At 41.1% G+C, this 13,461-nt stretch overlaps 1 protein-coding gene across 4 annotated transcripts in view; it reads right to left on the minus strand.

The window, feature by feature from the left end:
• The window catches only part of LOC128692877 (angiomotin), a 144,999-nt gene that overhangs the window by 26,749 nt on the left and 104,789 nt on the right, over positions 1-13,461 (minus strand). For 3 of the 4 annotated variants that reach the window (XM_070092164.1, XM_070092162.1, XM_070092161.1), the window contains one exon: positions 3,761-3,970. The exons of the other annotated variant lie outside the window; for it this stretch is intronic. In XM_070092164.1, coding sequence (XP_069948265.1) covers positions 3,761-3,970 — 210 coding nt within the window. The remainder of the gene's footprint in view (positions 1-3,760; positions 3,971-13,461) is intronic. 4 annotated transcript variants of the gene reach the window in all.

Raw genomic sequence — 13,461 nt, forward strand, 5'->3', positions numbered from 1 at the left:
CTATCCTTCAGAGTACAAGCACTATCCCCTCCCACCTTCAGGAATCAAGTCTGGCTAACTTGTTTCCCTGAATCCCCTTATAAACATTACCTTGCTCACACTCCCACAGCATGTCCATTAAAAACCCCTATCGAACACATTCAAACAAGCATGCTGGATGCTCAAACCCCAAAAACTCAAAGCCTCTTGTACCCCTATTGCCCTTCTACCATCCACCCCAGATTAATACACCCTCTTTGTCAACTTATCCCTGTCCATTCTCTCATTCTTTAACCCTTTCAGGGTCCAGAGGCCAAATTTCAAAGTGTGCACCAGGGTCCAAGAATTTAAAAAAAAAAAAAAGTTTTGCTATTTTTTCTTATGAAATGGTAGAGAATCTTTTTCTGAAGGTAATAAAACAAAAAGTACGAAATTTGATGGAAAATTGACGAAATTATGCTCTTGTGAATTTTGATGTGTCAGCGATATTTACGCATCGGCGATTTTGCCGACATTGACTCCCATTTTAGGCCAATTACATTATTCCAGTTGACCAAATTCTTAGCTATTTCACTAGTATTACATCTATTCTATCTACTGAGCACAAGAAATCGCCAAGTCAACTGTTTCAACTAGAAAATAAAGTGATCGGAAATTGGCAATTTGGCCAATTTAAAGCAGAGTTCAAAATATTCCAATTTCAAAATAGGGTCCAGAATAAACAATGCAGGCATTCCTGGCACTAAATTAACATTTCCTCTGTTCATTAGTTACATTTTCAGGCTTTACAAATGAATTCCATTTTGAGTTTTTATTGACATAATAAATTGTTATTCAAACCAAAAAATAAAAGATTTACTGTTATGCAATATTGTAATAATTTTATAAATAATATCACCACATTTGTGAACATATATTAGACCCACCAGCTGGCGAGTATTAGACATGTGAGGTCATTTGTTTACTCTTGAACATCGGCAAAAATTTAACATTTCCTCTATTTTGAGCTCAGTTTCCAGCCATTTCCAGCACTAAAACCAATCATCAAAATCATCTCTATTTCTGTCATATATCTTCCTTTCTAACAAATGAGACCAAGAAATTGCAAATACAATTATAAAAGACATATGAAAAAACACTGCAAAGTCACTGTTTTAATCGAAAATTACGGTCTCAATTTTTTCTCTCATTATGCACTGTGTGCTGCTGGATTTGTTTTATGTGGTGCACACATACCACATAGATGTATGCTCTTATATCTAGGCCCAAATTTACCTCTCACAGCTTATCAGAGTGAGCTGAGCTCACGGTGTAGATCTACAGTTTGGACCCTCAACTCAAAGCCGCAGAACTATGGCACGGACCCTGAAAGGGTTAATATCCATACATATTCAAACCTAGGTAATAGATTAGTAGACAGCAACTGCCCAGGGAGGTACTACTGTCCTGCCAAGTGAGTGTAAAACGAAAGCCTGTAATTGTTTTACATAATGGTAGGATTGCTGGTGTCCATTTTTCTGTCTCATAAACATGCTAAGTTTCAGGTACGTTTTGCTACTTCTACTTACACTTAGGTCCCACTACACATACATGTACAAGCATATATATACACGCCCCTCTGGGTTTTCTTCTATTTTCTTACTAGTTCTTGTTCTTGTTTATTTCCTCTTACCTCCATGGGGAACTGGAACAGAATTCTTCCTCCGTAAGCCGTGCGTGTTGTAAGAGGCGACTAAAATGCCAGGAGCAAGGGGCTAGTAACCCCTTCTCCTGTATATATTACTAAATGCAAAAGGAGAAGTTTTCGTTTTTCCTTTAGGGCCACCCCGCCTCGGTGGGATACGGCCGGTGTGTTGAAAGAAAGGAAGGCTGGTGTCTTTTTTCTCTCTCCAACGTGCAAGATTTCAGGTATGTCTTGCTCATTCTACTTACACTTGCATGTATAAGCACATATATATATACACACACACACACCCCTCTGGGTTTTCTCTTTTCTTACTAGTGGTTGTTCTTGTTTTCCTCTTATCTCCATGGGTGAGTGGATCAGAATTCTTCCTCCATAAGCCATGCTAATTACTGAAGTTTAAAAGTGAAACTTTCGTTTTTCTTTTTAGGCCACCCTGCTTCGGTGGGATATAGCTGGTTTGATGAAAGAAGAAAGAAGTCCAAACAATAAAAATTCCTCACTTGTTATTACAGTAAACCTCATAATGCAAGCTTATGTAAAGTGTAAAGTAAAAGGACACAAGTGCAACTAATGTGACATTTTATTGTGGCAACGTTTTGCTCTCCAGGAGCTTTATCAAGCCATTACCAAGCTAATGGCTTGATAAAGCTCCTGGAGAGCAAAACATTGCCACAATAAAATGTCACATTAGTTGAACTTGTGTCCTTTTACTTTACATATTGTCGGTAATTCTAACAACTATATTACATTATGTAAAGTGATTTAGTTACATTTCAAAATGAACAAACAAAAGTTAAGCAACAGAAAAATCTTTATCACATACACCAAAAATATGAACTAAAAATTAAGAACACACAAAATTGGACATAAAGCACAGTAGCTTTTTTGTATCTGCCTCTTGCATGGCCAGGTGGCCCAGCGTTACCTATCTACCAGCCTTCTTTGATGACTCAGCTTAGGCATGCCAAGTGTCTTACCCATGTAACCGACACACCTCTCAATATTTTCCATATTATTATGATGATCTTTTTTGGGAAGTGCTGAACCTGTAGGGAACATACAATACCTGGAAATGGGTAAAATTAAAATTTAATCCAAAAAAGTGAAGGGTGCCTTGAATTCCCTGGTTTAGAAGCCCTTCAGTGACACACAGTACCTCTCAAAAAGGGAATGTTTGTGAAGATCCTGCCAGCAACTCCTGATTAATAATGGAAGTTTGTTACATCAAGACTTGTTTGTCTTCCCAATCCTCTCCTGGGTACAGTACACTGCTACTATTACTACTACTAGTAATTTTCTTACAATTTATGAGCTTCAGGAAAGGTAATGCAAATGATAATTTTCTTTCTCACTTACTCTAGTTTACTGTTAAAGAACAAGTTTTATTACCCCTCTGCCTCTCACCATGGTTGAAGATACAATACATCTTCAATATAATGGAATAATAGGGAATGATTGTCCAAGAGTCTGTTTAATCATAATGTTAAAAACAGCAAAGGCTGTACTATAGTACTATATACCTAATATAGTACTACACACACACACACACTTACAACATTAAAAATTAAGGAGTTGAAAGTACAATTTACTCGGCAGACTTTGTCTATTTCAGAAGTCTGTTATATCGATAGGTGTTACAGTGAAGGTTTAACTGATGTTTGTTATAGCAAGGTTAGTTTACTTTATCTAGCTAATCATCCTCCTGGTACAGTATACTAGTATATATGTTTTCTCCAACACTCAGGAGGCTAATCCCAGGAAACATTTTTTTTTTTTTTTTTTGCAATAATTATTTTGTTAAAATACTCATACAGTAAATCTTATATTATACAAAAATTTAAAATTGTTCTTAATCTATTTTGTATGAAATTCAAGTGGATAAAGCACAATATTAAGAATTCTGCCTTTAATAAAAAAAAACCACATTAAACATTTAATTATAGGTTTTAGAAGAATGGCTCCAATAGCTGCCACTAATTAAGCAACACAATTTGTTACCAAAATTTTGAGTAGAGATCAATTTGACCTGCAGGCAGAGTGTGTTGGCGTTTAGTATGCATCTAAAAGAAAAGCCACTAAATGCCAGTATCTCACCCCAGTTGCCATAATGGGTGCTGCCACAGGTCCTAGTTTTCCCGGTAAAGATTTAAACTCCTGAGTATTGGTTTCTAGACTTGATTCAGCATAGTGAAGCGGGTGCGTTGGAAGCGGGAGTCCCCCATCTATAGTTTGGAGTGGAGGTAAAGGAGACTCCGCCCCGACCCCAATGCCCCGAACACCCAGGTCTAGCTGACATTGACGAGTCTGCAAAATAACAAATACTTAAGTTGTTACTGCAAAAAATAATTTAGTAGGGGAGAGAGAGTGATAAATTTTCAAGTGGCTTGGGATACTACCTTATATACTAGTAAACATCGATGGTTATGCAAGGTATGCCAATGTCTAAAAGGAAGATTTCGAAGGGAGTATCATCAAAAGAGTAATACAAGGAGTGAATATAAGTGACTGAAGAAATACTTCCTAACATCCCTTTGACTCATCTAAGTCTTCAGCTTCTAATTGTGACCCCTTGTTTCTGTCCCCCCTCTCTGGAACATCCTGTCTCTGTCCACCTTGTCTATTCCACGCAGTATTTTGTATGTCGTTATCATGTCTTTGCTAACCCTCCTGTCCTCCAGTGTCGTCAGGCCAATTTCCCTTAACCTTTCTTCGTAGGACATTCCCCTTAGCTCTGGAAATAACCTTGTCGCAAACCTTTGCACTTTCTCTAATTTATTGACATGCTTGATCAAGTGCAGGTTCCAAGCAGGCGCTGCATACTCCAGTATGGGCCTGACGTACACAGTGTACAGTGTCTTGAATGATTTCTTACTAAGGTATCGGAACGCTATTCTCAGGTTTGCCAGGTGCCCATATGCTGCAGCAGTTATCTGGTTGATGTGTGCTTCTGGAGACGTGCTCAGTGTTATACTCACCCCAAGATCTTTCTCCTTGAGCGAGGTTTGCAGTCTTTGGCCACCTAGCCATTACTCCATCTGCAGTCTTCTTTGCCCTTCCCCGATCTTCGTGACTTTGCATTTGGCGGGGTTAAATTCGAGAAGCCAGTTGCTGGACCAGGTGTCCAGCCTGTCCAGGTCTCTTTGAAGTCCTACCTGATCCTGATTTAATTCTCCTCATTAACTTCACATAATCTGCGAACCGGGACACTTCTGAGTCTAACCTTTCCATCGTCATTCACATATACCAGAAATAGCACTGGTCCTAGGACCAACCCCTGTGGGACCCCGCTTGTCACAGGTGCCCACTGTGATACCTCATCATGTACCATGACTCACTGTTGCCTCCCTGTCGGGTATTCTCTGATCCATTGCAGTGCCCTTCCTGTTATACGCACCTGATCCTCTAGCTTCTGTACTAATCTCCTGTGAGGAACTGTGTTGAAGTCCTTCTTGCAGTCCAAGAAGATGCAATCAACCTACCCCTCTCTCGTGACTTATTTCTGTTACGTACTTTATCATAAAACTCTAGTAGGTTTGTGACACAGGATTTGTCTTCCATAAATCCATGCTGGTTGGCATTTACACTCCTGTTCCATTCCAGGTGCTCCACCACTCTCTTCCTGATAATCTTCTCCATGACTTTGCATACTATATACGTTAGTGACACTGGTCAATAGTTTAGTGAGTCTTGTCTGTCTCCTTTTTTAAATATGGGTACTACATTTGCCGTCTTCCATACCTCAGGTAATTATCCAGTTTCAAGGGATGTGTTGAAGATTGTGGTTAGTGCCATACACAGCATTTCTGCTCCCTCTCTAAGGACCCACGGGGAGATGCTGCCTGGTCCCATTGCCTTTGAGGCAATGTCATCCAACACTTGTTGGTATATTCCTTGTTGGTGTCCCCCTCTGTTCTGTTCACCCAGAGGCCTTCCTGTCTCCACTGCAAATACTTCCTTAAATCTCATGTTGAGCTCCTCACATACCTCTTGATCGTTTCTGGTGAGTTCCCCACCTTCTTTCCTCAGCCTGATCACCTGGTCTTTGACTGTTGTCTTCCTCCTAATGTGGCTATACAGCAGTTTCGGGTCAGACTTGACTTTCGATGCTATGTCGTTTTCGTACTGTTGCTGGGCCTCCCTCCTTATCTGTGCATACTCGTTCCCAGCTCTTCGACTAATCTCTATTTTCCTGGGTCCTTTGCCTCCTGTACCTTTTCCATTCTCTGATGCACTTAGTTTTTGTCTCCCTACACCTTCAGGTAAACAAAGGACTTGCTTTGGTCTTCCCATTATTTCTATTGCCCTTGGGAACAAACCTTTCCTCTGCTTCCTTGAGTTTTGTTGTTACGTATTCCATCATTTCATTTACTTTCCTGCCAATTCTCTGTCCCACTGAACCTCCTGCAGGAAGTTCCTCATACCTGTGTAGTCCCCCCTTTTATAGTTTGGCTTTTCCTATCCAACTCCTGTTACCCTCTCCACTTGTAACTCTAGTATGTACATGTATTCAAAACATTGAACCATGTGATCACTAGCTCCAAGGGGCCTCTCATATGTGATGTTCTCAATGTCTGAACTGCTCAGGGTGAACACAAGGTCCAGTCCTGCTGGCTCATCCTCCCCTCTCTCTCTGGTAGTGTCCTTAACATGCTGATGCATGAAGTTTTCCAGTACCACATCCATCATCTTGGTTCTCCATGTTTCGGGACCCCCGTGTGGCTCCAGGTTTTCCCAGTTCATCTTCCTTGTGGTTGAAATCTCCTATAACCAGTAACTTTGCTCTGCTCGAGTGAGCTCTTCTTGCCACCTCGGCCAGTGTGTCCACCATTGCTCTGCTGTTCTCTTCATATTCCTCTCTTAGCCACTTGCAGTTTTGTGGTGGATTATACATCATTGCAATGACTACCTTATATTCCCTAGACTGAAGTGTACAAGCTATTTAATCCCTTCCTCCAATCTCGTCCATGACTTCCATTTCCTTGTGTGTGTGTGTGTGCGCGCGCGCGCGCATGCGTGTATGCGCGTGTGTGTTACACAAGACTAGACAATTATGATAAAGCAAAAAACCAGACCTATAAACTCAAAACCTATCAAATAATAAAATGCTGTGAAAAAAAAACTAAGGACAAGATAAAAAATAAAAAATGAGTGCAAGTCCACAATTACTGGCAACAATTCAAGAGTGACAAAGTCAGATAACATAAAAGCTCAAGAATTAAATTTATTGTGGAATTTTTTTTTTTATTTATTACCAAAATATTGAAATCATCAGCAAAATGAAAATTTAGGGCTTTAAACAAGAAATAAAAATCGATAAAAATTCAATGAAAATTATCAAGAAAAATAATAGAGAAACTAATTACATCGGACTCCCGGATATCAACTGGTGTGGTTATCGGCCAAATCGGATTTTGGCCGAAATTCTATCCAGGATTTCGGCCGGCAACTTGAAAATCAGCTGTACTGGATGTGTCCGCCCACCATGCCACGTGCATGAGTCAGTCTGGCTGTCTCTCTTGGTGAGTGAGCAACACTGCGCATTCATCCAAACATTTCGTTATAATCCATTGTTTTCTGTGGTTGTTTATCGAGTGCAATTGGAAAATAAGCCACCATGGGCCGAAAGAAAGTTCCTAGTGCCAGCCCTATGGTAAAGAAAGTGAGAAACAAGACAGCATTCAAGAAAAATTGTAGCAAGTTACGAAAGTGGTGAACGTGTACTTGAGCTTGCCAGGTATGGCAAATCCAAATCAACAATCACTTCTATCCTGGCAAAGAAAGTGGAAATCTAATATGGCAAAAGGGGTAAATATGCTAACAGAACAAAGATCACAAACAATCAAAGATGTGGAGAAGTTACTGTTGGTGTGGGTCAAAAATAAACAGTTTGCAGGATATAGTATTGTGGAGTCGATCATTTGTGAAAAGGCAAGGCAGTTGCATACAGATCTCGTGAATAAAATGCCTGGAATGAGTGCTGATGTTAGTGAATTTAAGGCCAGCAAAGGCTGGTTTGACAGATTTAAGAAGCATAGTGGCATACACAGTGTTGTAAGGCATGGTGAGGCTGCAAGTTCAGACAAAAGTGCGGCTGAAGAATTCGTGTATGAATTCAACAAGTGTTCAATTGTGATGAAACAGGCCTCTTTTGGAAGAAAATGCCAAAGAGGACCTACATCACGCAGGAGGAAAAGGCACTGCCAGGACACAAACCTATGAAGGATAGGCTTACTCTTTTGTTCTGTGGTAATGCAAGTGGGGATTTCAAAGTGAAGCCTTTACTGGTGTCTCACTCTGAAAATCCCAGTGTGTTCAAGAAAAACAATGTCACCAAGAGTAAATTGTGTGTGCTGTGGAAAGCTAATAATAAGGCATGGGTCACAAGGCAAATTTTCACTGACTGGGTCCATGAAGTGTTTGGCCCAAGTGTGAAAAAATACATCCAGGAAAATAAATTGCCACTCAAGTGCCTCCTGGTACTGGACAATGCTCCTGCTCATCCTCCAAACTTGGTAGACCAATTGTCTATGGAGTTTTATAACAGTGAAGTTCTTGCCTCCTAACACCACTCCTCTCATCTAGCCCATGGACCAGCAGGTCATTTCTAACTTCAAGAAAACTCTACACGAAAGTAATGTTTCAAAGGTGCTTTGAAGTGACCTCTGACACTGAATTGACCCTAAGAGAGTTCTGGAGGAATCACTGCAATATCCTCCATTGCATAAACCTCATAGGTAAGGCTTGGCAGGGAATGACTTCCAGGACTTGGAACTCTGCTTGGAGGAAATTGTGGCCAGAATGTGTCTGTGACAAGGATTTTGAAGGGTTTGAGGCTGACCCTGACCCTGTCGACCCTCTGCCTGTTGTGGAATCTATTGTGTCTTTGGGGAAGTCCATGGGGTTGGAGGCGAGTGGCGAGGATGTGGAAGAGTTGGTGGAGAACCACAGGGAAGAGCTAACTACTGAAGAGCTGCAAGACTTTCATCTGCAACAGCAACAGACCACAGCTGAGGAAACTGGTTCAGAGGAGGAGGAAGAGAGAAGGAAGAAGGTGCCTTTTTCAGCGATTAAGGACATTGTGCAAAGTGGAGGGAGGTGCAAACTTTGTGGAGAGATATCACCCTGACCAAGCTGAAACAAGCCATATCTGCAACATGTTCAGTTTTTCAAACCATTCATCACAGACCTCTCTGGACTGTTTCTAATACAATTAAACAAAACAAAGGCAGCTTCACCATCTCTGAAGTCTTAGCAAGAATCCTCCTGAAAACAGTAAATCCTGCTATCACATAGTCTCTCCTGTTAATACTACACAAGCACATTACAGAGAATGAACATTGAAACAGGCCTTCTCTATCCAGCCTCCAATAGAAATATTTGTCTAACCAATTTTTATGTTTCCCAAGTAATAGCCTTTACATCGTTTACTCATGTGCAAGTTAATTGTTCTACATATTGTATTACTACTACTACTACCACTAGTATTGCACCTCACTCTGAGCCTATATATACCCTCTGTGTCCATGTACTGTTTGTACATAAAGCTCCTGGAGAGTGAAACGTTGCCATAATAAAATGTCACATTAGTTGCACTTGTGTCCTTTTACTTTACATACAAGAACATAAGAAAGGAGGAACACTGCAGTAGGTCTGTTGGCCCATACTAGGCAGGTCCTTTACAATCCTTCCCACAAAGAACATAACAATGGAAGGACACTGCAGGTCTACTGGCCCATACAAGGCAGGTCCTTATCAAAATGACCTCTACCCAAAGCTACCCAAGAATTTACTTCCGTACCCAATGACAAATCAAACTCAGCTCCTCCCACTCATATTTGTCCAATCTCCTCTTAAAGCTACCCAAGGTCCTAGCCTCGATCACCCTACTGGTAAGTGTGATGTTAAATAAGAGCATAAGAACTTAAGAAAGTAGGAACACTGCAACAGGCCTTCTGGCCCATACTAGGCCGATCCTTCACAAATCCAACCCACTAACAGAACAAATGCTACCCAAGCAATAAGCTCAGATGCAAGTCCGACTCAAATCCAACGCCTCTCACTCGTGTATTTATCCAACCTAAATTTGAAACTACCCAATGTTTTAGCTTCGATCACCCTACTAGGCAGACCGTTCCACTCATCAACTGCCCCTATTACCAATGTTCATTTATACATTTTATTAATGCTTTACATTTATTTGGCATTTTTTTCTGCATGTAAATCTATATTTATGCTAGGGAAGTGACCCCTGAAGTGACCTAGAGTCCTTATGGAGGGGGATTCCCCTTCCAAACAATAACCTCTTCCTTCTCTCCTCCTCCCTGTCTTCCATTTATCAACAACAGCCTTCAATAAAGGTAACTGTCATGTTGAATGTTCATTCTTTTGTGTATGTAAATCTATCTTTTGGGTAAAAAAAAATTGTTGTTGATACTTCTGGGTGTCTGAAACGAATCAATTAGATTTGCATTATTTCTTATGGGGAAAATTGATTCGAAAATCGTCTATTTCTATAATAGTCCCACTTCCAGGAACGGATTAAGGACGATGACCACTGTACTTCTTATCATCCCCTCCTAAATTCATGAACCAACCTTTGCAACCTCTCTTCAGAATCTCCCAAAAGCACTGCATCATTGGCAATGAGCAACTGTGATAACTCCCACTTTGTGCTGGATTCATTATCTTTGTGTTAATGGAGAAGTGCTTAATCATAATGATCATACAGCTGTATACCAGGAGATGGGAAGCTCAAGAGGATAATAACACTGAGACATTAAGATCAAATCTGTGGTCTGGACAAATTTTGAAAACCAAATTTTTAGACTCATCAGTGAGGATTAAAATAGAGAATTTTGTTACAAGTTTTTAGAAAATCCCTGCAACTCAAGTTGGGGATGTAGTTAAATATATTTCACTGCTTATAAGTAAAATCCTGATCATTACAATTGAATGCACTCACCCTAAGCTCTGTTTTAACCCTTTCAGAGTCGAGAGGCCCTCGTCTAAACTCATTCTCAGGGTCAAAAATTTTTTGGAAAAAAAAAAAATTATTTTTTTCTTATGAAATGATCATAATAACACTAAAAGTACGAAATTTGATGGAAAACTTACAGAATTATGCTCTCGCGAAGCTAGCAGTCTTGACGATGTTGACGCAGCGGCGATTTCGCCCACTTTAAGCATTGTTTTCGGCCAATTTCAGTGTACATGCCACTGTGTACATGCCACTGTGCATAGGTTTGCGGTAAACGCTCAGTTACAGGTTTTTCCTTTCCCGCTTACCGCAAACCTATGCACAGTGGCATGTATATTCACTACTTTTCCTATCATGCTTCCCCTGTCAAGAAAAGTGTTATCTCCCTCTTTCTCTGTGCCCTCCTCATCTGTGATCCTCAGTTCCTTCCAGCAGAAATTTCCACTCTTCATAATTCGTTTTCTCGTCTTGGCTACCTTTCCCATTTCTTAGACTCTGCCCTCTCACATGCTAAACGCAATGTCTTCTCTGCCAAACTCTCTACTCCTGGGAATTCTTCTGTCCTCTGCCTTCCCTACATTTCCGGTCTTTTTGATCTTGCCAATTCTCTCCGTCCCTTAGACATCAAGCTTACTTTCCGCCAGACTAACACTCTTCGCACTGATCTCGTTCATACCTCTCCTCCCTCTACAGATGTTCCTGGTGTCTACTCTATTTCTTGCTCCTCCTGTCCTCTTCAATACTTTGAAGAAACTGGTTGATCTCTTTCTGACAGACTTAGGGCACACAAAAATAGTTAGGCTTGCCAACACTAACAATGCTCTGTTCTGTCACGTCAGAGATCACAGCCATCCTATTGACTGGTCTTCTGCTAAAACTGTCTTCCCTACTTCCAACTCTAACAGTCGCCGTCTAGTTCAATCCTCTCTAATACACAAATTTCCTTGTATGAATCTTAGTCCTGGTTTCGTCTCTGTAGATGCCTTCCTCTCCCACTACATTGTAAAATGCTCCAAACTTCAGAACACCTGTGACTTAACCTGATTCCTCATTTTTTCTTCTCCCTCTTCCCCTTTCCTTTTTTCTCCTCTGGGTTGTTTTTCTTTCTTCGCTCTCGTGTTTCTGTTCCTTCATTGTTTATTTCATCCCTTCCCCTTCCCCCCACCTCTGTGCACTTGCTCTCCCTCTGTGGACACCTAGCTCCCTTGCAGTGCTCCCCTTTCTTTGTATTTGTCTGGCTCCTCCTTAATTCCCCACTACTACTACTACTTCTACTACTACTACCACCACTACTACTACTACTACCACTACCTCTTCCTGCCTATATAAATCCGTCCTGCTCCACTTCTGGTTAGTGTGACTTTGTAAATGGTCCAAGTCGGACCGAAATGTCGTCGTAAGCTCCTCTCTTCTATGTGCGGGTTATTTGTGTATTACTGTTTAAACCAAAAACATGGTCGGAGATTTTTTTTTCTCATTATCCACTGTGTGCTGCAGGATTTTTTTTTTATACTGTGCATACTGACCACATAGATCCATTCTTTCATATGTAGGCCTACCAGCTGTCTTTCAATAACCCTGGCGCGTAAGCCGTACTAGTACGTTGAAAACCTGAAAGGGTTAACATATCAAACATCTTTCATAATCAAATGGAGTTCCAGAGCTAAAACAAAAAAAAAATAAATACAGAACATTGAATATGCCATTTTTGGCTCACTGGAAGGAAAGAGAAGACATGATAACCACAGTCAAGATTATAAAGGTACATGTAAGAACTGAAGGAAGACAGGGAAGTTGTGATGGTCAAACACCCACACAAAGGGAGTTTCATGCACAAATTTAGTCGAGACAATTATTATTATTATTCTTATAATCAAAAAAAGCGCTAAGCCACAAAGGCTATACAGCGCTGCAGGGTAGGGAAAGAAGCGAGGGTATTGGGCAGCAGAAGGGGGTAGGGATGATCAGTAGGTTACAGAAAACGGGGGCAGGGGATAGTGCGGGGGCAGAGGGTAGTAAGCGATTGAGGTAGAATGGGCTGAAGGTATCATCAGAGTTTGCGAAGTCAGTTGCTGTCAAAAAGTCAATGAGAGAGTCCGGATGAAAAGTGGGTCCATCAGTGAGAAGGGAAGGTAAAGAGAGAGCAGCGGAGCGAAGACAACGTCGGAGGTAAATTCTGCGTGCTCGTTGATAAAGTGGGCAGTCTAACAGAATGTGGCTGACCGATAATGGAACCTGGCAATTCTCACAGAGAGGAGCAGGGCGCCTCTCCAGGAGATATCCACGAGTAAGACGAGTATGGCCGATGCAAAGACGGGAGAGAGTAGTCTCCCAACCTCGACACTGGTGACAAGAAGACAGCCAGTAACCCATACTTGGTTTAATAGATTGAAGTTTGTTACCGAGCAGAGTAGACCAACATTGTTGCCAATGGGTGTGAAGGTGGGTAGCTATTACAGCAAAATAGTCCATAAATGGAACACCTCTATATGAAACTGGTAGGTCATGTACTGCTGACCGTGCAGCAGTGCCTGCCTGTTCATTGCCCTGTAAGTCAACATGACCAGGGACCCAACAAAAAACAATATCTTTATGCTTGGTAGAGATGCAGCGTAGCCAAAGTTGGATACGGAGGACTAAGGGGTGAGGTGTATCAAATTTCTGTATAGCCTGTAAAGCACTAAGGGAGTCTGAGACAACCACAAATGATGACAAGGCATAGATGCAATACGGATAAGTGCTGCAAGAATGGCATACAATTCAGCAGTAACAATACTAGCCGAAGATAGTAAATGCCCTCGTACGACGCTGTCCGGAA

Source organism: Cherax quadricarinatus, chromosome 38, assembly GCF_038502225.1.
Source record: "Cherax quadricarinatus isolate ZL_2023a chromosome 38, ASM3850222v1, whole genome shotgun sequence".
NCBI classification, from domain to species: Eukaryota; Metazoa; Arthropoda; class Malacostraca; order Decapoda; family Parastacidae; genus Cherax; species Cherax quadricarinatus.